Source organism: Metopolophium dirhodum, chromosome 1 (assembly GCF_019925205.1).
Source record: "Metopolophium dirhodum isolate CAU chromosome 1, ASM1992520v1, whole genome shotgun sequence".
In the NCBI taxonomy this organism is placed as follows: Eukaryota; Metazoa; Arthropoda; class Insecta; order Hemiptera; family Aphididae; genus Metopolophium; species Metopolophium dirhodum.
The window spans coordinates 142366695-142391299 of NC_083560.1; the positions used below are offsets into that span (position 1 = coordinate 142366695).

The following is a 24605-nucleotide window of genomic DNA, read 5'->3' on the forward strand; positions in this document are numbered from 1 at the left end:
GTTCAATGTCATTGGTGTGGAGTAATTCTACATAGTTTTGAAATCGATGATAATTGTTTTATAGAACATACCCGATTCTCACCAAAATGTTTATATGTATTATTAATGAAAGGTAATCAGTTTGTTCAAAAAGTCTTAAGTAAATATTGTAAAACCGAAGTTATTTGTAATTGTGAAACCGGTTCGTACGACACCATTTGTTAAATCATGTTTTTTTTATATAATATACTGTTTATAATATTTGCTCTATTGAATAAAAAAAAAAATAAAAAAAAAATTGAATGTTTTATCTTAAATGTTTTATTATTCGATTTAATATCTTGTGGACGTATAGCCTAGCGGGTTAGTGCGTACATAATAATTTAAAATGTTTTTCAGGTATCAGGTTAGTAAGTATATGTAAATTCCCTCTCTAGTATGCATTAATTCGCTAACTGTACGTTCACATTTTTTGCATTTTTTTTTTTATCTGAGTTTTTAGTATATAATATGACTGCAAAGGAAAAAACTAACAGTCCAATGTATAACTCCTAACAGTTATATCCTACTTTTTATTGTGTACTTTTTTAGCAAAAAAAAACTTCATAAGAGTCCACCAATAATTGTCTGTAAGTCTACATTCGACATCCGAGCTTTTAACAAGAAAAGTATTACAGTTGGATTACTAATTAATGAGCAGATTTCAATTATTTTATTATTAGAATGTAAACTTTCAAAGAAAATTATTACATTAAGTTTAGAAGAATGGTTCACACTGATGTCTGAATCTAATTACAATTCAATTATTAATAACCTAAATACCAGGGTGAGGCGTGTAAAGATTACCGATTCCTTTTCATATTCAATTAATGTTAAACAGAGTTCAATTACCCTACATCTAAACGAGGAATATATTACCTTGACACACGTAGATTTGTACCGGCTTCGTCAATTACAGAATTTGATTGATTTGTATGTGGTAGACAAGCAAAAACGTTTAGCAAATTATCAAATTACTTTCAACACTGCATATGACCTAATTAAAAATGATGTCCGTGGTCTGCCATCCACTTGCCAAAGGAACGAATTTACCAACCAATATATTCAAAACTATGATTTTAATTATTATAATCATTTACAGAACGATGACACATCATTTTTATATGAAATATTACAATTTCATTTTAACACATTGTCCGATATGATTTTACAAGATCTAATAATATAAAATATATAAATATGTTTAATAATTATTTATTTAAAAAATAAAAACTTTTTTATTCAATAATAAACTTGCTTTTTTTTCTTAAATTATATGTCACCTTTAATCATAAAGAATAGTTTTAATGCGTTTTAGTTTCAAATTTTATGTTTTCAGTAAATAAGTAGATTAAATTTTGATAGTACAGAATTGATAGCAATGTTTCAATTAGAAATTTTTTTCTCAGACATACTATATAGTTTATAGGTTTATGTTTTCCAAGACCTTTGAGTATTGAACAAATAAAAACATACATGTATAATAATATTTTGTTTTATTAAATGAAACTCATTTTTCCGTATAATAATCAAACAACCGTCTTGCTTTTAATAGTTTGACGCTTTGGATCGGTTAGTAATTTATCAAATATAATTTGCATTGTCTCATTAAGACCAGTATGAAGTGTTTGATCTTTTGATTCGTCGGTCGTGTACAATCTAACAGTAGCTTCACTGAACTTCCATCTATTACAACAAATTATTTTATTTAAAAACAAAAGAAGTAAATAAAATCAGTAAAAAAAAAACAGATTCAGCAATAGTTATTAAATTTAAACCAATGTATTTACCTGTCCTTTACTGGTACATTCTCGATGTTAGTAACCTTATAATGACTTAGCACCCAAAGATCCTTTCCTTTTTCTTCAAAAGGCGTCTTTATTGTCACAACGCCATCTCCTTGTCTGAATGTTAGCGAATTAAATACTTCAACATCAAAATCTTCTGATCTCAAGCGTTCGCTGATATTATCTCTGTATGATGCATTCTATAAAAAAAATAAATTATTTATGCTATCATTAGGAAAAAATATTATTTTTATTACCATTTTATTCTGCTTCTTTTTCATAGGTTTTTTAACACTTGTTTTTTCTGCAGAACGTTTTAATCCAGGTTTTGTTTTTGAAAAAGACGGTCTTATATCAATTGATTCGCTAAAATGTTCATTCTGTGAAATATAAAACATAGTATATTATTTTTTACTGTTTTTTTTCCATTATATATTTTTTTCTATGTCCCAAGAATTATACCCAAAGCGTTGAGTAATGTTACGACGCACTTCCAATATACTATGTTATAATCAGCCATTTAATATTATTTTAAGAATTATAACCATAGCGTTGAGTGGTGTTACGACCGGCCTCCAATTTTCTATGGTTATAAGATATTTACTAAGTAGTTACTAACCTCTGAATCAGTTGAAGCAATTGTACGGTACGACATTTTATTTTGGTAGTATTTCTGTTGAACTGAGCTTCTTGTCCTGGGATGAAATCTTGAAGACTGGTGAATATTAGAGAATTCCCTCTGTCTTTTATACACAGATTTTTACCACTACTTCAATAATTAAGTATACAAATGGTCATAGCCTTACATTATAGAAACCTGCTAAAACATGAACATACAGGTACAACAGCAAAATCACATTACATGACTTTAAATTGACGCTAACATAACCTATCCCAGCCAAATGTTTATGACATTCACCTTTTACCATGGACAATACCCTCCTTGAATAAATTTCTACAATAACCTTACCTTAGATGGGTGCTGAAACATGTTCATATACAACAGCAAATTACATTACATGAATTTAAATTATTACAAACAGGATTTAAAATAAATTAGAATGTATACATTCATTCTCAAAAACCAATTACATTATATGAATTTTAATTGTTGCTAACATAACCTGTCCAGCCAAATGTTTTCACATTTACTAAATGTCAATGCTTAGAATGTATACATTCATTCTCAAAAACCAATTATATTATATGAATCTAAATTGCTGCTAATATAACCTGCTCAGTCAAATGTTTTCACATTTACTTAATGTCAATACCATTATAATATTAAAACAGGATGTAAAATAAGTTGAAATGTTTAAATCCATCACAAAAAATTCTAATGAGAGAAGAGAGGGTTATTTTCGGGTATAAAACCCAGAATTTCTTAGCTTATCGTCATCAGTTCAAGCAACAGCAGTTCCAAGAGCAGCCAGCAGCAGAACAGTCTTCTTCGCCAAAACAACAGCCAGCCAGCAGTTTACCAAACATCTTCAACGGGCAGTCAAAAGATTGTCAAAACAACTCTAACAAATAGACCAGCCATCATACTTAGAAAAAGTACCTCAATTTCTACAAGCTATGTAAGTACTATTTTTTTTTTATTGTTATTATTTAATTTAACATCATACTTCTTTTTTTTTAAAAAATAAAATAGAATAATAACAATTTATTGTTGTAATGATAATACAGTTTTATAATATTACTATGGGTATTGAGTGTTTAGACTTAAAGATTTTTTTTCATAGATTATTTAAAATAAAAACATTAAAATAGAAGTAGTTGAAAGACGGTTTCTCAACTCTCACTTTTAGTCACTACTATAATATAAGCTGTTTTCTTTTTTTTTTGTTAAGTTATGATCAAGTAACAATAATACGTTATAATTACACCATAGAGTAATAATACTAAAATGAATTACACCACGTACACAGTATAGAAGATGACTGATGTACCATACTATCATAGATTTACATAGATAAGATAGAACATCGGGCTTATCATTCATCAATAATATTGATAATTATTACCTAACCTCAAAAATCTTTAATAGTCAATCTCTTTCATGATAATAACTATAGATACCGTTATCTAGTAGTTGTTGCACGATACCTTGTTTTTATCAATGTTAAAATACTATAGCTGATTATAAATATTTTTTATAGATAACGTGATTGTTGTATTACACGTGTAATATTATCTTACGTAAAATGTTTTAATATAAAAAATTTTTTTTATTATATTAAAATATTCAATAATGTTTAATGACTGTATAAAATATATCCTAAAACGTATATTATACACATATATAAATTTAAATTATTTTTTCTATAATGTTTTTTTTATTGCTTTTACGTTAAGATTATTCGAAAGCTGCTGTCGCACGTTGATAGTAAACACGTAGTTGCTTTCGTGACAACGTAATGTTACCGTACGAACTCTACGATAGTTACAATCGCCCTATCTACTATTAACTAACATATAAACTATCACGTTTTTTTCTATTATCGTGTGACGTAGCTTCACTAGCAACTAAAATTTTATTTTTTATGATATAAATGCTATATTGTCTAATTTTTAAAGGTTTTTTATTTAGCTTTGAATAATATAATTAGTTATTATTATATATACGTATATACGTACATTCGTTGTTTTATAAATAATCGCTTTAAATAATTAGATTTATATAATATTTTATATTTTATACTAATGTATTTAGTCAAAAATTACAGATAATGAATTTTTGGTATTCATATGATTTTTGTAATGAACAAATTCAATATTATGGACAACAAATTGTAACCTTAACGAAGATGATTGATGAAAATAAGATTAAAGAAAGATATGAATATAAAGATCTCAAAAAAAAAATTAAAAACCTGAAATTCATTATTTATTTAAGTAGAACAAACTCTAACCCAAATTTTTCTTATATAAAAGATTTAAACGCAAAATTAGTTTTATTAAGAGAAGAAAAAATGGATATATGTAAAAAATATAGTGATTTATATGTTACAAATTTTCGTAAGCGAGAACACTGTTTCGGTAAAAGGTTAGATTTTATTACAACAGCAGAATCTAAGCGCGAAAGATTTAGATCAGGTTAAAATTTTTTTTTTTAAATTTGTTATGAATAATTAGTAATAATATTATAAGTTTATATTTATGTATATAGGTATTCAATGTAATTTTCTTTTTTATAGTTTATAATATAGTATTGTTTTTTTCATTTACGTTATTATTAAATTATTCGTTAGTTTCTGCAAACTAAATATAATCATTGAAAACTATAATTTATACACGATCTACCATCATAGTTAATTTTTATTTTGATATAAATGCTTATATTATACTTGGTTTCATAAAATAATATAAGCATTTATATGTGAACTAACCTAATAAAGAAACATTTATATAAATATATATATATATATATAGGTCAGTCAGAGTGATTAATCATTACGCCAGAAAAATCGTAAGAGCTGATGAGGCCTGTGACAACGAACAAATATATGAATGTGTATACAAACTTTCGAAACTACCGATGACTATAGAACTTTTAGAAGCCACTGGAATTGGTCTAGTGGTCAACAAATTAAGAAGTAGAGGCGGAGTCGTAGGGAAATTAGCAGAAAGAGTAGTCCTTACTTGGAAATATGTTGTAAAAACAGAAATATTATTATTTTCCCAAGGAGAACCATAGCTTTTAAGTGTTAAACATGTTAGTAAATTATGATTAACACAATTTTTTCTTATATAAAAGAGTTAAATATAAAATAAAATAATAAATTATTATTATTATTGTACATTATTTTATTTCTATTCAATTTTTCTAGAATAAAAAAAAACAAAAAAAAAAATGGAGTCGTCACTTATCTTGGAAAAAATCAACTCCATATTACAACAACGTGACGAAAACAACCTCGGCATGGATGAAATCAAAGTCACTTTCAGAAAAAACTTGAGAGAAATAAATATAAAGATTCTGAAAGCGAGATTGAAAACGACAAGAGCAATATTAGAAGAAGAAAAACAAATGATGATAAATAATTATAAAAATTCAAATTATACAGCGTTTCTTTGTGAAAAAAATATACAGAAAGGTCTTAGTGAGTTGTATGAACAATTAGACAAATATTGATAATATTCAGTTTTTTCAAAAAATAAAATTTGTTTTTACAAATAAATTATTTTGTTATTATTTATTATTTTGTATTATAAAAATATATCGAATGATATTGTAATAAATTATAAAATATATCATTCCTGTGTATATAATATCTGTTGAAGAATAATAAATGTTTTATATCATCAATTCTGGATAAGTTTGATAATCGTTTAAATTAAACTAATGCAATAAAAATGTTAGGAAAAGTGGTTTAGATTTAAAAAAACGTATCAATTAACAGTTAGTTTTGAAATTCTATGTAATTTTCAGAATCATGAACTCAGAAATAAATGTAGTTAAAAGCAGAACTCTAGAAGTAGAACAGCAGGTGCGTGACAATAAACGCTATTGTATCGAGAAACGGAAAGCATTTCAAAAAGTATTTACAAAAATTAATGATTGTATTAAGAAAAAAACAGTTTTTAAAAATAAATTGATAAATGAACATAATAGTTTCGAAAAATATTCAAGTGAATGTAAAGCAGATCTTCAGTGCCGGTTAACAGAACTAAACAATCGGTTAAGAGAATTAGAATCTGAGTAATTTCTTATTATATTAACCAATTCTTTTTTTCTTTGTAATAATTTAGAATTAATACTTTTATTATATTTTGAAAACAATATTCTGAATTGCTTGCATAAGAATTAAAAAAAAAGAAGTTGATGTTATAATAAATTTACAATATTATGATTGCTTTTACCTATGTTTTTTTTTATTTAATCTATTTTTTCAGTTTCATAATGAAAAGAAAAACGGTTACAAAACACGAGCGGATGTCATCTTCTGACGAAGGTTTATTTGAAATCGAGAGATTTAAGAAATGTTCAAAAACATTTTTGATTAAGAATACTTTAAATTTTATAGATTACACGCTTTTTTTTAACTATGTTAGAGATAAATTAATTTTAAAGTTAAAAGAATCATGTTTACAATCATCTATAAAATTTAATTTACATGTGGATAGCGTATACGAAAGAATACTCACTCAAGAAGTTCGGGACATAGCTTTCAAAACTTCTAATACACTTGCATGTAATTCATCCAATTTCAATAAATTACTAAATGGAATGTTCAATAAATTATTATCTGAACAAGACCAGTTTTTAGCGAAAGGATCTGGGTGGTCCCTTAAAACTATAGATGTATTACAATTGAGAATTAATACAGTGAATCCTCTCAGAGGAGGAACGTATCTAGATCTACCTGAATATATAAAAGATAAAAGAGCAATTATAAATGTAAAAAATAACGATGCTAAATGTTTTAAATATTCAATACTATCTAAGTTTGATAATCGATCGAATAAAACTTATTTGAATAAGAAATATTTTAAAATGTTAGAAACAAAAAGTGGTTTAGATTTTAAATGTATTGATTTTCCAACACCAATCAGTCAGATGAAAAAATTTGAACGTACAAACGATGTATCAATTAATATTTATAGTTTAAATGATAAAAAACATATTTTTCCTTTGTATATTTGTAATACTGAAAGAAAAAAACATTTCGATCTTTTTCTGTTCAATAATGATGAAACATCACATTACTGTTATATAAAAAATTTTTCAAGATTCGTTAGAAGTCAGAAAACTAAAAATTGTACTAAGCTAATTATATGTAAAAGATGTTTTACTACTTTTGGGAACAAACCGTGTAAAAGCAAACTTTGGGGTATGAAAGGATTGATTGAACATCAACATAATTGTAGAAAGAACCAATTAGGGAAACCTATAATGTTTGAAGAGGGAGATGATGATTTTATTTATTTTAAAAGTTATAAAAAAACTCAAAGGATACCAATTGTTATTTATGCAGACTTCGAATGTATTTTAACTCCTAAAAAACCTGATGAATTCATTCAGAGTTGTAAAAAAAAAAAAACATATATTACACATTTACATGAAATTATGAGTTATGGGTTTTATGTAAAAGTCGACTATGATATTATACCAAAAGAGTTAGTAAAACAGTTGAAGATTCCTAGAAAGGTGGTTATTTATAGAGGTGAAAATGCAGCAAAAAAATTTATGGAAAATATGATTGATATCGGAAATAATATCAAAACAATTTACGAAACTGCTACACCAATGGGTAAATTAACTGAAAAAGAAGAAAAACGTTTTCAAAGAATTAAAAGATGTGAAAAATGTTCAAAACATTTAAAAAAAAATAATTTAATTAAAGTTCGAGATCACTGTCATTTTACTGGTAAATATAGACAATGTCTTTGTCTCGAATGTAATTTTCAAATAACTAATCCATCATTCATTCCAATTTTCTTTCATAATTTATCGTACGATAGCCATTTCATAATTCGAGAGCTCGGTTGCGATGGTCAAAATATTCACGTTATTCCTAATTCATCAGAAAAATATATATCCTTCAGCAAGGAAATCGCACCTAAATTTAGTATAAAATTTGTTGATACATTCCGTTTTATGAGCGAGTCATTAAGTAAACTTGCGGAAAATTTATCTGAAGATAAGTCGAGATTTAGAGAAACTCTTAAAATATTTTCTGCGGAAGCACTAGATTTAGTTACACGAAAAGGAGTCTTCCCTTATGAATATGTCGATAATTGGAGTAAATTAGATGATACTTTTCTACCATCAAAGCTAGAATTTTATAACTCTTTAACAGACGAGAAAATTAGTGATGAAGATTATATACATGCTAAAAATGTATGGCATACATTTGATATAAAGACTTTAGGTGAATATAGTGATCTTTATTTAAAAACTGATGTTAGCATACTAGCCGATGTGTTCGAAAATTTTAGAGACTTATGTTTATCTACGCTCGAACTAGATCCTGCTCATTATATGACTGCTCCCGGGTTTGCTTTTGACTGTATGCTGAAGTATACCAAGGTCAAATTATCAAGGTTAAAGGAGTATAACATGTTGCTTTTCTTCGAAAAATCGATTAGAGGCGGGATATGCCAATCAACCAAAAGATATGTTAAGGCAAACATACCAAATATCGAAGGATTGGACTATAATGCAAATGAACCGATCACATGGATTACATATCTCGATTGTGTGAATTTGTATGGGAAGTCTATGTTAACAGAATTACCTTTTAAAGATTTTGAATGGGTTGACGATCTCAACATAGATGTAACTAAAATCGCTGATGATTCAGAAGTCGGATATATATTAGAAGTTGATATTGAGTATCCTAAACATCTACATAAATATCATAATGATTTCCCATTTTTACCGTTTAACGAATGTCCACCAAATTCGAAAGTTGAGAAATTGTTAACTACTTTATCACCGAAAAAAAACTATATTGTACATTACAAAAATTTAAAACAAGCAATTTCTCACGGTCTTAAAGTAGTAAAAATTCATCGAGCTATCCGTTTTTCCCAAAGTAAATGGATGGCATCATACATAAAATTATGTACATCTATGAGAGTACAAGCTAAAAACGAGTTTGAGAAGGATTTCTGGAAGTTGCTAATTAATAGCGTTTTTGGTAAATGTATGGAGAATGTTCGAGCAAGAACTTCTATAAAACTGGTTTCTTCAGAACAAAAAGCAAGGAAATTAATGGCGAAAACTAGTTTTAAAGACAGAACTATATATTCTAAGAATCTCATGGCCATTCATCAGCATGAGGAAACAATTAAATTCGACAAGGCAATTTATGTAGGATTTGCAATTTTAGACGTTTCGAAAACATTTATGTATGACTTCCATTATAATGTAATGAAGAAAAGGTATGGTACTAAAATTAGTTCTTTATATTCGGATACTGATTCCCTGATATATGCTATCCAAACAACAAATTTTTTTGACGATTTAAAAAATAGTTTATTACCATATTTTGACACATCTAATTATCCTAAAGACCATTGTTGTTTTAGTGAAATTCATAAAAATCAACCAGGGTTCTTTAAAGATGAAATGAAAGGAATTATAATTAAAGAATTCGTTTCATTAAGACCGAAATTATATGCTTATAAAACTATAGATGGCGCTGAGAAAAAAAAAGCAAAAGGCGTAAAGAAATATATAATTAAAAATCACATGCAATTTAACAATTATATGAATATACTAAACGCTTTTATAAACCATAAAACTCTCAAGGATGAACAAACTCATAGAAAAATGAATTTTATCCAATCAAATAAACATGTTGTTCATTCGAAAACAATGAGCAAACTTGTTCTAAGTGCAAACGATGATAAACGTTATATAATGGATGACGGGATAAATACTTTAGCTTATGGTCACTATAAACTTAATGACTCAGTTTAAAAGCGTTATCTAGCGGAACAAAATACAGCAGTATTATTATTTTCATTGATTTATTTACCACTAGATGACGCTTTTTGTTTTTATCGATTGTATATATTTATATATAGTTTTCAAAACAGACTAATGAGGATCAGGAGATCATGTGAAATAATTAATTCGACTTAATAAAAAAAACTGATATTTTATTTTATTAAAAAAATAAATAAATAAATAAATAAATAAATATTATACATAAAAAAACATTATTTTAAAATATCTGATGATGTTATCCATGAATTTTGACTTGAATCAAAACCTAACCATTTAACAAACATTTTATTCCCAACTTTTTTTACAATACGTTCAATGAGAAAGGTGTTTGGAAAATCAGTTAATTTAATTTCCTGTTCATAAAAACCACCTAAAATTATACTGCCTGATTCATCCTTTAGTTGATAAGTTACTGGATTTGTCTGTAAAACTTTTGAAACTGTAAATATTTCCGTTGTCCAATTTGGTGTATATCCTTTAGTAAATATATGTTTATACTTAGATATTCGTACTTTATCGTTAACTTTAAATTTTGGTTTATACAATGTTTCAGAATTTATATATGTGTTAAATTTAATTCTGTTTGTACCCATTCGAGCTTCACTAGGTGTACATTTGATTGTTCTGTGTTTTGTGTTATTATAGTTATGTATAATTTTTGATATTGTATTGTGCCAATTCCATGTGCCTGTTGCAGTAAAATGTCTATATATATTATTTTTAAGAGTTCGAATCACACGTTCCGCGATTGAACATTTGATAACACTGTATGAACTGTAATGTTTAATTTTATATTTTTTCATTAAATCTTGGAATTGGACATTGTAAAATTCTGTACCATTATCTGTCTGTAAAAATTTTGGTTTAGCTTTTTTCAATATATTAAACATTCCTTTTGTACATTCTTTACCTGATTTATTTTTCAGCGGTTCCACAAATACATATTTGCTATATGTGTCTATAACAATTAATATGAATTTAAAACCATAATTTTTTTTAGAATGAGATTGCATATCCATTAAATCAGCTTGCCAGAGGTCGTCAATAAACCGTGTTACCACACTACGTCTAGGAAATATTTTTCTCGCTGGTCGATGTAGCTCATTAGCTATACTCTCTAAGGTTGACATTATACTATAATATTTCTCTCACGCAGTTCTTCTAAAATAGATATAATTTCATTATTGACACCAGTATTACCAACACTTTGTGATGATGTCAGAAGATTTAATCTAGTTACTAGCTCATTCGGATCGTCATAATAAACTAATTGTGTTTGAGGTAATACATCTTTATATAAACCTCTGCCTGTCTTAGGATCAGGTGATGAAGTAAAATTAATCATATCTGTAGACATATGATCTGCAGGTGAAAAACTGCTTGCTGATTGATTAAAATCAAATGGTTCAATTTCTTGTGTTATTTTTCTACGTTTAGCGTTAAATAACCCAAAAGGAGTAGAAGGTAAAGTATTGTTAAATGATTTTAAGCTAATTCGAGGAGTTGTATTCTCATTAATTTTAGCTATCTCTTCGTTAAACTGTTTTTCCTCCATTTTCATTCGATCATACAACGGTTTTACAACAGTCATCCATTTATGGTACCTCGAGGTTCTAGGTTTTCCATCTGCTTTTAAATGGACTCCAGAAGTTTTCAAAATATTGTAATAAGATTCTATATCTTCTATAGTTGTTTTTTTTGGTTCCTTCTCACATAATAAAGACCATAGTCCTGGTGTAAATTTATAATATTTATTAAGCAGCAATAATTTACCGTGACTAAAAGTTGCAGAGTGTTTTCCTATTTTATACGAATCACTATCTTTATCATAATGCAAACCATAGGATTTATCATAACGTGTTGATTTAGGACGGTTATTTAAAAAATTTTCAAATGGTGAATTTAATTCGTTATCATCATCATCTTCACTAGTACATGAGGTTTCTGATTTATTTTCTAGCTCAGTTGACTGTGTGTTCCATATTTCATTTTGTTTTGTATGTGTACTCAATGGTTCAATTATTGGCTTAAATGCTTCACGGAAATAGTTTTCAGAATCTATAACACCGCGTTTCATTTCCATTATTTTTCGTTTAATATTTTTTTTTGATGTTATTAAATTTTCCAACAAGACTTTTTCTTTGTTCATTGTAAATAATAAATGTAATATACCTGTATCGTGTGACTACCGATAACACTATGCAGATAATTACTTTGTGACGGTATATTTATATATGAGTATAAGCATATAAAATTATCTTATTTTAATGAACGTATGAAAACCACATCTATACCTTCCTTCATTCATTTCCCGAGTTTTATCGATGACCATAAACCCATAATCACTATGATTCCAACATAAATGAGAAATTTTGCGAAATTCTGAGAAATCCATATCTGTAGATGAATGATCGTTGAATATATGTCGTAAATTTGTATCATCTTGTTTCAGTATTATTAAGAAGTTTGCGTTATCTCTTACTAGCTGTTTGGTTATTTTAGAATATGTCTGTGCTAAATAAAATACAGAGCTAGCACCCGAATGTCTACCCATACTAAAGTATTCTCTAATTACGGACTGTGGACCACATATCACATCGTCAAAAATGATGATGGAATTTTTTTTGGTTAAGTTTGGTTTTATAACCTTATCAGCGCTTGTAAATATGAAAAAATTAGCACCCTTTATATCATCTATTATTTTTTTCAATAAAACATATTTTTCCTGATTAGAGGTTTTTGAGTATAAATAAATATTTTCAAATCTTAACCCGTTTGCATGTGTGATCAGATTATACATTATATTTGTTTTTCCTGAACCACTGGGGCCAACTAGTATAGCACGTATAGTATCGGGTAATAACGAACCATGTCTTGATGGTTTTTTTATTACCTGAACATCTACATTTATAACATCTAATTTATCTTTCTGCTCAATCAAATTCATATTATTTTCATATAAATACTCTAGATTTTTTAAATTTATAGCCAGTTATAGATGGCGTGTTCAACTCGCAAGTATAAGTCAGACAAGACTGGAAAAGGATTAGTAAACTCTCTTATAAATAGTCTCCCGTTCGAAGCCCATGTTTCAGGCTATCAGTATTGCGGCCCTGGTACAAAATTAAAAAAGAGACTAGATCGTGGTGATAAAGGAATAAACCCATTGGATGCTGCTTGTCGTGATCACGATATTGTGTATGCAACGAGTAAAAATTTAGACGATAGACATAAAGCTGATAAAGTGCTAGAAAATCGTGCTTGGGAGAGATTTAAAGCAAAAGATACACCTAGAAAAGAGAAATTAGTTGCGTACGCAGTAACAAACGCAATGAAAGCTAAAAGAAAAATAGGTATGGGTTGCAAACGGAAACGTGCTATAAAAACAAATTGTATACTAGCAGCGAAAAAAAAAAGAATCTCAAAAAAAAAGAATGGTGGTAAAAGGTTGATTTTAGTACCGAGACAATCAGGAGGTGCAATTCCCTTAATACCTATATTTGCAGGATTGTCAGCACTTGGTAGTTTGATGTCTGGAGGTGCTAGTGTGTATAATGCGGTTCAAAATTCAAAAAGAAAAAAAGGCAGTGGTTTGAAATCAAACAAGAATAGGTTAAGGAAAAAAAACTGATGATCACGCTACCTGATAGACCGCTTTCGTCTCAAGATATTATAAAATACATCGGAAAGTTGAAAATCAATCATTTCCGTGGTGTCTTTTCACGTGATAACTTACCTAAAAAACCACATACGATTGAATGTGGTATATTAAACTTGGATGCATCTTCAGGCGACGGAATCCATTGGGTAGCGTTTTATAAAAATAAGGACAAAGTTGTATATTTTGATAGCTTTGGTGATTTACCACCACCAATTGAATTACAACATTATTTCAGACAGTTCAAAATAGTATACAACTATTCCAACTATCAAGACTTCAATACATTTAACTGTGGTCATTTATGTCTTGAATTCTTGCAATGCATGAATCTATTACATTAAATCTAACTGGAAATTCAACTGTATTGTCGGTAAATTATTTTCCATCTCTAAACGTTTACGAGGATTCAGAAATAGCTTTGTTATCTTTGCAAACGTGCAATTCATTTCCAAATATTATAAATCCAACTAATAACCGGCTGAGAATAAAATCAATTCCTCCAGATAGAATAGCAAAAATTCAATTTTTTGTACCAGTCGAATGCCGTGACATAGAAGATATTAACAAATATATGGTAGAAGAGTTATCTCAAGTTAATAAAGTCTACGGAACAAAGCTGACATTCAGTGTACGTATTGATCCTGTCGATTTTAGAACGTATATAAAATGTAATGGAATACTAAACTTTGAGCATCCGTATAGTATAGCACCTGTTTTTGGGTATAGAAAGAAAGTTTGTGGACCGTTTCATGAAGAACATCGATCGGATAAAGCTGCAAATTTAAACACAATTAATTCTATAAAAGTAATGTGTAATATAGCACATGGGTCATTCAACAACCAACTTCAAAGCCATTCGATATATGAGTTTTTCCCAAGTGGGAGAAGAGGAACAAAGGTTGTTCAATCTCCGGTAAACCTTATATATTACAGATTAAACAAAACAGATATTAATTCAATTACTGTTCAGTTAGTTGACCAAAACAATAATCCAATTGACAATTTTAACGAAACGTTAACAGTTGTTCTGCATATTAAACGTCACGGATCTCATCATTAAATTTATATCTTAGATTTTGTAATGTATGAGTCAGTTACTTTAAGTTTAACTGGGAATGCTACCATATTATCTGTAAATTATTTTCCGTCTATAAACCTTTACGAGGACTCAGAAATAGCTTTGTTATGTTTACAGTCATTTAATTCGTTTCCAAATATTAATGATAATAATAATAAATTTTCTATACAAGTAGCTGAGAATGAAAACAATAATGATCCTATGATATGTTTTATTACATTGGAAGAGGGTTGTTATGAAATTGAAGATATTAAGCAACGAGTTAAGAAGCAAATAGATGACTATAATAGTAAAAACTTAACCAATTTAACATTCGACATTACAGTTGATCCTAACGATTTCAGATCGTATATAAAATGTAATGGGATACTACACTTTGAGCATCCGTATAGTATAGCACCTGTATTCGGTTTTGAAAAACGAGTATATAAGCCACACAATGAAATTCTTCGATCGGAAAAAGCTGTAAATTTAAACACAATTAATTCTATAAAAGTAATGTGTAATATAGCTCAAGGATCATTCAACAACCATCTTCAGAGTCATTCGATTTATGAGTTTTTCCCAAGTGAAAGGACAGGGTTGAAAGTAATTCAGTCACCACCAAATTTAATATATTACAAATTGAATAAAACAAATATTGATTCGATAACCGTTCAGTTAGTTGATCAAGATCATAATCCGATTGATAATTTTGGTGAGGCATTGACAATTGTGTTACATATTAAACGTTACGGATCTTGAGATGGGTTTAAAATTCAATATAAACCCACTACTTCGGATCAGTACAACTAGTCATAAGACTAAAGTGCTACCAGCAACATCAAATCAAATAAAAAAATTGACGGTGAAGAATAAAAAAATTTTACAAGCTTTGGGTTATCAATTAAAGCAGAATGCCTGAAAGTGATATTTTGGATATAACTTCACAGTACGAAACGGATTCTAAAATTACAAAAATTGAATATCATTCATACGCACCGTATACAACATCATTTAATAATAATGATGAAATACGTATATCGATCCAGCAAACGGATGTCTATCCATATCTACACGAAAGCTTTATTTTTTTGGAAGGAATAATTACTGATGCTACCAAAGTGAAACTAACTAATAACGGTTACTCTTACCTTTTTGAGCAAATACGGTTGGAAATCAATGGGATAGAAGTAGATAGCACGCGTGTTCTTGGAATCACTAGCTCGTTGAAAGGTTACTTATCCGGTACGCCAGACAACTACAATTGCTATGAAAATGCTGGCTGGAATTTTAAAAACGCAACGCAATCAGAAAATGACAAAGGCGAATTTAGTGCTTGCATTCCATTGAAATATTGGTTAGGTTTGTTTGAAGATTATAAAAGAATATTAGTGAATTCTAGATTGGAATTAATATTAACTCGAAGTCATAGCGATTTAAATGCTTTAAGTTTAAAAACTGGTGTAACTGCTTCTGAAGGTAAAGTCGTTTTAAATAAAATAGCCTGGATGGTTCCACATATAACTGTTGACGATGAAGAAAGGTTAAAATTATTGAAACTTATAGAAAAAGAAAAAAGTTTGTTTATTCCTTTTAGATCTTTTGAGACTTTTGAATATCCTGAACTCGGAACCGCTAAAAAAGTTGTATGGAATTTGAAAACTGCTTCAAAATTAGAAAAACCACGATTTATCATAATTGGATTGCAAAAAGGACGCAAAAATATGTTATCGAAAGATTGTAGTATATTTGACCATTGTAATTTAACAAACGTTAAAGTATTTCTGAACTCGATAGCTTATCCATACAATAATTTGAATTTAGATTTTACTAAAAATAATTTCACTTTATTATATAATATGTATACATCGTTTCAAGAATCGTACTATGAAAAAAGTATTCGTAACCCGATATTGAGTCCTTCTACTTTTCTGACAAACGCTCCAATTATAGTCATCGATACTTCGAAACAGAACGATTCAGCTACTGCCTCGGCAGTGGATGTTCAATTGGAAATTGAAGCTTCAGAATCGCTTGCAGGTGTAACTGCATACTGTTTATTAATTCATGATCGTATTGTAGAATATGTACCTTTTACTAGAGAAGTAAGGAAACTTGTGTAAATATAATTAAGAATTAATTTTTAACAATAAAAACTATTATTTAATAATTTGTGTTCTTTACTTGTAATAATTATTTTAGTTTTAAGATTTGCTAAAAAATTTGCTACACGAAGACAAAATTTGGTAGAAAATCTCTGTTTTGTGTTACACGGTAAATCTGAGTGCTCCAAGGGAGACATTCCCCCTTGAAAAAAAATTTTTACCGTGGAAAAGCTGGCTGTGAACATACAAATATATACTACTTGTAATAGTATGAACTATATTATGTTTTTGGTAACTAATAGAAATTTAAAAAAATTCTTCATACTGTACCCAAAGTATTTACATAGTAATTTAAAAATATCCAGTAGGAGAGGAAAAGGAAAATAAAATATAATTTTAAATGATATAGTCATGTTTTTGTCATAAATGTCATTATTTTATTGATCATCTGAAAAAAACATAACAAATAAACATAGAAAAATTTTTGTTGAGAAAAAATGTTCCTGTTAAAAACTCACTTATTGGGTGTCTGCTATCGGTACCTGAAAATGATATGTTTGATTAGAATTATTAATTTCAAAAACTAAAGTATTTATATTATATCCTTACGACGTTTGGCGGTGGGCTCGGTGGCGTCTCCCTTGCTGTGACGTAGAGCTCCTGAAAATAATGTGTTTGATTAGACAAAACTTGAGGTTTTCTTAAATATATTATATACTAATATATCCTTACGTTTGACGGCTGCGCAGTTTCGGCGGTCTGATTGAGGTCCTGAAAAATTTGTTTAATTAGATTTATAAATTTCAAAAACTCAAAAGCTTTTTTTTAATATACTAATATATCCTTACGTCTGCTGGTCGACTACTGCTGGCCTCCTGAAAATAATTTGTTTAATTAGATTTATAAATTTCAAAAACTCAATAGCTTTTTTTTAATATACTAATATATCCTTACGTCTGCTGGTCGCCTACTGCTGGCCTCCTGAAAATAATTGGTTTAATTAGATTTATAAATTTCAAAAACTCAATAGCTTTTTTTTAATATACTAATATATCCTTACGTCTGCTGGTCGACTACTGCTGGCCTCCTGAAAATAATTGGTTTAATTAGATTTATAAATTTCAAAAACTCAATAGCTTTTTTTTAATATACTAATATATCCTTACGTCTGCTGGTCGACTACTGCTGGCCTCCTGAAAATAATTTGTTTAATTAGATTTATAAATTTCAAAAACTTGATAATTATTTTAAATATACTAATATAATATCATTACGTTCGGCGGCCTCCGACTTTCCGTCTGCCTACGGTCCTGAAAAATTTGTTTAATTAGATTTATCAATTTCGAAAACTTGAACGCTTTTTTTAATTATACTAAATATATATCCTTACCTTCTTCGGCCGCGGCGAGGCCGTTTTCAGTAGACCGTCCTGAAAATAATTTGTTTAATTAGATTTTTTGATTTCGAAAACTTGAATGTCTTTTTAAATATACTAATATATCCTTACGCTTGACGACGGCCGCCGCCTACCACCATCACCACCCCTCCGCCTACCACCACCACGACCGCTGACACCGCCACCGCCACCCCCACCTCCCCTTTTGGACTGGCCACCTCTGGACTTGGCTACAATATAAATTACAATTATATACATAATATTAAGACTGTTATTAAGGAATATGTAAAGTAAACACTCACCGCAATCCCGGGACAAATGTCCCTGTTTACCACAGTTATAGCATTCTGAAACGGGTAGATATCATTTTAATCGTTTCTAATTGTAGACAATATATATATATTAACCAATAGTCTTATACAAATGTATGCTTACTTCGGTCGCGACCTCCACCGCCACCGCCATCGCCATCACCACCACCACCGCCCCCTTTCAACGGGCCACCTCTGGGCTTGGCTACAATATAAATTACAATTATATACATAATATACATAACAGTTATAACATTCTGAAACGGGTAGATAATATATAATATATTAACCAATGATCTTATACAAATTTATACTTACGCTGAGCGCGGTCTTGCCCGTGGTTCACATAAACCGTGCAGCTGTGGCTTATATTGAAGACGCTCATTCTAAATTTAATAAGACAGTTGAAAAGAACAATTGATTGGTCTGCATTATTATGTTTGTGGCATTATAAAATATTCAATTTGTCTAACGAAATGCATATGGTGCACACTAACACTAAGCCAGCGTTCGAATTAATTGATAAATACGATCGGCGGTGACCGTGTTAAAAACAAAAACAAAAAATAGAAAAAATATTTAGTTTCACAGAAAGCATGTGTTGCAGACAAAACTAAGGCTCGATTTTCTTCGCAAATTTATATTATTATTTTATTATTTAAATTAATAAATTATTATATACGATCCGCGTTGAACGTGTTAAAAAAACAAGGCCCTGATGTACGCTTGGCAATTGCCGTTAATGTTTTAGACTTTGTTACTCATTCTGAAGTTGACAAATAAAAAGCAATAAAGAAAGTGTATAGTAAAACAAACAATAAGTGATCTATCGGTATTATTAAGTCGATGGTATGATAAAATATTAAATTCGTTGAACGGAAAGCATGTGTTACATTACATTGATTGATTAATACCTACGATCTGCGGTCAACGTTTTAAAAAGCAACAAATTAAATTAATACTAAATTGTATACTCACGTGTTTTCTGTTATTCACGGCTGTCGGATGTTTAATAACGGTTATAGTCGGACGTCGGGTCGTCGGCGCAGTCTTAGAGCGGCGACAATAACAAGAGTCAAGGCAGGTAACCCATGCGGGTGACGATATCGCAAGGCTGATTTATTGAATTGACATATTATATCGATATTTTATATTTTTATTATTCATTCGAACACAGCATTACACCTTACACTTTTGACCATCATTTTTTTTTTCATTTTTGCAAAAAATTTTCATATAGTCATAATAATGCCACAGGATCATCACTCAAATTCATTAATACACACGCAAACATGGTTTTCAAACATTCCCGCCTTTGACAGAATACCGCCAAAGTGGTAGGCCTTATCACCGACCGTTTATCGTCGATCCTCTCGCTATCAGCGAATGACTTACAGTAAGTTGTAGGCGCGACTTTTAACAAGCCGACCCCGCGTTACGTATCCCCCGATTACACGATACGGGAGACCTTGGGTCAAACATCATGTTGGTGCGCGGAAACGTTTCCGTGTTTTTCGGAGGTTCGTATGGGAAACAGAACCCCGATCCGCTGATCGAGTTTCGCTTCTATATTGCTCTACTCTACTACTAAGCTTATGACGACAGAAATTATTAACGTGGCCGCTGGAAATTCACATAATATTTCCAATATATATTACGCATGGAAATGTTTAATGTTTTTGTAGATCGTATTGGTTATTGTAATTTGTAACATTATATGGGTTTGCTTATTATATACCTAAAGTTTATTTACATATATACATAGTATACATAGTATAACATTATACTGCATATATATAATTATCCGGACCACTGAGGTGACTGTCCTGCTAGACACCCTAAAAAGACGGTTACTATAAGATTTGCATAGAAGCCCGAAATGTTTTGAATTTTTTTTCACGTACATTATTACTTAATTTTCTGTTTTCGGAGACAGTTACGGAGACAGTTACGGAGACCTGGCCGTCGCATATTGTCTGCTATCCGACGAAGTCGGATTGCCTACTCGGACCCCTGAGGTGACTGACCTGCTAGACACCCTACCCTTATTATTACGGTGAACGTCATTCGAGGTGACTGACCACCTAGACACTCAAAAAATGATGTTGGCTATATGATTTGCATAGAGGCCCGAAATGTTTTGAATTTTTTTTCCCGAAATTTATTACTTAATTTCGTGTTTTCGGCGACAGTAATGAACGCTGTCCGCGATTCGACGCAGTCGGATTGCATACCTGACGAAGTTTCCCAGCCGTCGCACATTGTCCGCTATCCGACGAAGTCGGATTGCCTACCCGCACCACTGAGGTGACTGATCTGCTAGACACCCATAAAAAGACGGAGGCTATATGATTTTCATAGACCCCCGAAATGTTTTAAAATTTTTTTCACAGTAAAGAACGCTGTCCGCTATCCGACGCAGTCGGATTGCATACCTGACGACGTGACATGGCCGTCGCATATTGTCTGCTATCCGACGAAGTCGGATTGCCTACTCGGACCACTAAGGTGACTGACTTGCTAGACACCCTAAAAAGACGATGGCTATATGATTTGCATAGAATCCCGAAATGTTTTGAATTTTTTTTCCGTTTTCGGTGGCAGTAATGAACGTTGTCCGCGATTCGACGCAGTCGGATTGCATACCTGACGACGTAACCCAGCCGTCACACATTGTCGGATGCCTACCCTTATAACTACAGGGAACGTCATTCGAGGTGACTGACCTGCTAGACACCCATAAAAAGACGGAGGCTATATGATTTTCATGGACCCCCGAAATGTTTTACAATTTTTTTCACGTTTTCACGTTTTGAACGTTGCATACCTGTTGCCGAGACATATAAGTCCAACGTCGAGGTAGGTGACTGACTCGCTAGACCCCAAATAAATCGAGGTGGCTATATGATTATCCGAAATATTTGAATTCTATTACTTGATTTTGCGTTTTTGAAGGCAGTAAAAAACTTACAGCTCTCCGGTTAACTAATCCACTATCCTTCTCACAAATCCACCATTCTTTTCATTAATCCAACATCCTTATCAGCAATCCAAAATCCTTATCACTTATCCACTTTTCTTATCAATATCCACCGTTCTTATCATAACACTCATAACCGACATCGGTTGACGACCAGACCACAAGACCACTGCGGCATCCGACATCGACAACACTCCTCACCAACCACGGGGGGTCTGGGGGTCTCCCCCAGCGACGCTCGGAGAGCTAGTCTTATAGTATAAAACGAAGACCCGTGTGGCGCCGCCTGTGCCGATTTTCCGTACCAGCGTAAGAGACTACCAATGAAAAAATTCGACGGGCGGTCTCCCGGCGGCGGCGGAGCCGTCGCCGCGTTATCACTCCTTCTTATCACTTTTCGCGATTTCTTTCGATATTTTCAAAATTTCTTCACATTTCGAGTTTTACCCCCCCCTGGGGTCCCCGGGCGGCCCCGCTCGGACCTTATTCGCGTTCCCCGGTAAATTTACGTACCGCGCGCGGCCGTAATTTTTTCCCGGCGGGCCCGCCGCGTGGGCCGTTACGTGAAAACCGAGCGCCGCCGTCGCGGGCGTTTTTTGCCTTTTTTTTTCGAGAATTCGAGTTTTAGCCCTCTTCGAGGCGTCCGCCCTCCCCGTTCGCGACTCATTCGCGTTCCCCGTTACGTTTATAGGTCGCGCGCGGCCGTACTCGAATATTTTAGTGCGCCGCGGCGTAGAGAACGATAGCGGAAAGCGCGGCGTCGTCGCCGTCTTACCGATTTTTCCGACTTTTTCGACTAGAGTCGCGTCTCGCCGCTCTCTCAAAAGTCTCACCTCCCCGTCGACGCGATATTCGCGTTCCCAGCTAAATTTATAGGCCGCGCGCGGCCGTACTTCGTCCGAGACGAGTCCCGGGGCCGCGGGACGACGCCGAGAGCGGAGCGCCGATATCGCCGCCGTCGAGTAGGTATTACTATATACGGGCATAAATACGTGCGTCGGAGGGTCCGATTTTTTTTCGCGAATATCGCGTTTTCGACGTCCGGGGGTGGCGGAGCCTGTCGTCCGCCGCCCGAAGCGGTGGGATCGCCGGCTCAAAAGCCCTCCGCGGACGCCGGGACCGCGTTCGCGATTCGCCGGGACGGCGAAACCGCTTAAGAGTCATAGATTCTGCGGCCGTACTTCCTCCGGGACGGGTCCCGAGGCCGCGGGATGACGCCGAGAGCCGAGTGCGGAGAGCGGCGCCGTCGAGTGGGTATTACTATATACAGGCATAAATACGTGCGTCGGAAGGTTTGATTTTTTTCGCGAATATCGCGTTTTTTACGTCCGGGGGTAGCAAAGCCGGTCGTCCGCTGCCCGAAGCCGTGGGATCGCTGGCTCAAAAGCCCTCTGCGGACGCCGGGAAAGCGTTCGCGATTCGCCGGGACGGCGAAACGGCTTAAGAAGCATAGATTCGACACCAGTTTTCAACTCGGTAGGTAGGTAGGTAGGTAAGGCGTCGGTGCGGTTGACCCGGGGGTCGTGGTTTCGATGCCGGCCGCCGGGAATTTCGTAAATTTGCGGCGGCCGTGATATTTCGGAATTTTTTTTTTTCGCGTTTTTTTTTTTGTCATTTTCCTTTCGCCATCACTTTCGCCTTATCGTGATATACGGATTTGACGAAAATTTGACGTTTTTTTTTTTAAATTCGAGTTTCACCCCTTTTGAAGACGTCGGACCTCCCCGTCGAAGACTTATTCACGTTCCCCGCTAAATTTATAGGCCGCGCGCGGCCGTACTTCGTCCGGTACAAGTCCCGGGTCCGCGGGACGACGCCGAGAGCCGAGTGCGGAGAACGCCGCCGTCGAGTGGGTATTACTATATACAGGCATAAATACGTGCGTCGGAAGGTTCGATTTTTTTCACGAATATCGCGTTTTTGACGTCCGGGAGTGGCGGAGCCGGTCGTCCGCTGCCTGAAGCCGTGGGTCGCCGGCTCAAAAGCCCTCTGCAAACGCCGGGAGAGCGTTCGTGATTCGCCGGGACGGCGAAACCGCTTAAGAGTCATAGATTCGACACCGGTTTTCAACTCAGTAGGTAGGTAGGTAGGTAAGGCGTCGGTGCGGATGACCCGGGGGTCGTGGTTTCGATGCCGGCCGCCGGGAATTTCGTTAATTTGTGGCGGCCGCGATATTTCGGAATTTTTTTTTTCGCGTTTTTTTTTTGTCATTTTCCTTTCGCCATCACTTTCGCCTTATCACTTTTGACGAATTTTCAAAATTTCTTCAAAATTCGTGTTTTAACGCCTTCGCGCACCTCGGACTGCCCCGTTCGGACCTTATTCGCGTTCCCCGTTAAATTGTGAGGCCGCGCGCGGCCGTACTTTGTTCCGTCCCGTCCCGCCGAGGCCGAGACGACGTGCGATAGGAGTGCCGCCGTCGCCCACGTTTTTCGATAATTTTTTCGAATAGTCGAGTTTTAACCGTTTTGGAAACGTCTCACCTCCCGTTCGCGACTTATTCGCGTTCCCCGTTACATTTATAGGCCGCGCGCGGCCGTACTTGAATATTTTAGAGCGCCGCGGCGTCTTACCGATTTTTCCGACTTTTTCGACTAAAGTCGCGTCTCGCCGCTCTCTCAAAAGTCTCACCTTCCCGTCGACGCGATATTCGCGTTCCCAGCTAAATTTATAGGCCGCCTGCGGCCGTACTTCCTCCGGGACGGGTCCCGAGGCCGCGGGATGACGCCGAGAGCCGAGTGCGGAGAGCGGCGCCGTCGAGTGGGTATTACTATATACAGGCATAAATACGTGCGTCGGAAGGTTTGATTTTTTTCGCGAATA

General features: G+C 32.9%; 3 protein-coding genes across 3 annotated transcripts; 2 read left to right on the forward strand and 1 right to left on the reverse strand.

Annotated features, from left to right (window-relative positions):
* Positions 1-1497: 1497 nt before the first annotated feature.
* On the reverse strand, positions 1498-3778 carry LOC132934706 (uncharacterized). The gene is made up of 4 exons (XM_061001035.1): positions 2425-3778; positions 2063-2185; positions 1809-2005; positions 1498-1704 (listed from the first exon to the last, which is right to left on the reverse strand). Exons 1-4 carry the CDS (start codon positions 2458-2460, stop codon positions 1548-1550), a joined length of 513 nt encoding a protein of 170 aa, XP_060857018.1. The 5' UTR covers positions 2461-3778; the 3' UTR covers positions 1498-1547.
* Positions 3779-6710: 2932 nt separating this feature from the next.
* On the forward strand, positions 6711-10239 carry LOC132932956 (uncharacterized). The gene is made up of 2 exons (XM_060999299.1): positions 6711-9618; positions 10069-10239. The coding sequence occupies exons 1-2, from the start codon at positions 6712-6714 to the stop codon at positions 10237-10239; spliced, it is 3078 nt and encodes a 1025-aa protein (XP_060855282.1). The 5' UTR covers position 6711.
* Positions 10240-14081: 3842 nt separating this feature from the next.
* Positions 14082-16238, forward strand: LOC132936713 (uncharacterized). Its single transcript, XM_061003474.1, has one exon. It carries the CDS (start codon positions 14250-14252, stop codon positions 14988-14990), a length of 741 nt encoding a protein of 246 aa, XP_060859457.1. The 5' UTR covers positions 14082-14249; the 3' UTR covers positions 14991-16238.
* Positions 16239-24605: the final 8367 nt, after the last annotated feature.

Coding starts and splice junctions, on each gene's coding strand:
- LOC132934706 (XM_061001035.1), bottom strand. CDS start 2,460: ATGTCGTACCGTACAATTGCTTCAACTGATTCAGAG. Junction 2,186..2,424: donor TTGCTTCAACTGATTCAGAG/GTTAGTAACTAC, acceptor TATATTTCACAG/AATGAACATTTTAGCGAATC. Junction 2,006..2,062: donor AAAAGAAGCAGAATAAAATG/GTAATAAAAATA, acceptor TTTTTTTTATAG/AATGCATCATACAGAGATAA.
- LOC132932956 (XM_060999299.1), top strand. CDS start 6,712: ATGAAAAGAAAAACGGTTACAAAACACGAGCGGATGTCATCTTCTGAC. Junction 9,619..10,068: donor AAACAATTAAATTCGACAAG/GCAATTTATGTA, acceptor AAAACTCTCAAG/GATGAACAAACTCATAGAAA.
- LOC132936713 (XM_061003474.1), top strand. CDS start 14,250: ATGCATGAATCTATTACATTAAATCTAACTGGAAATTCAACTGTATTG.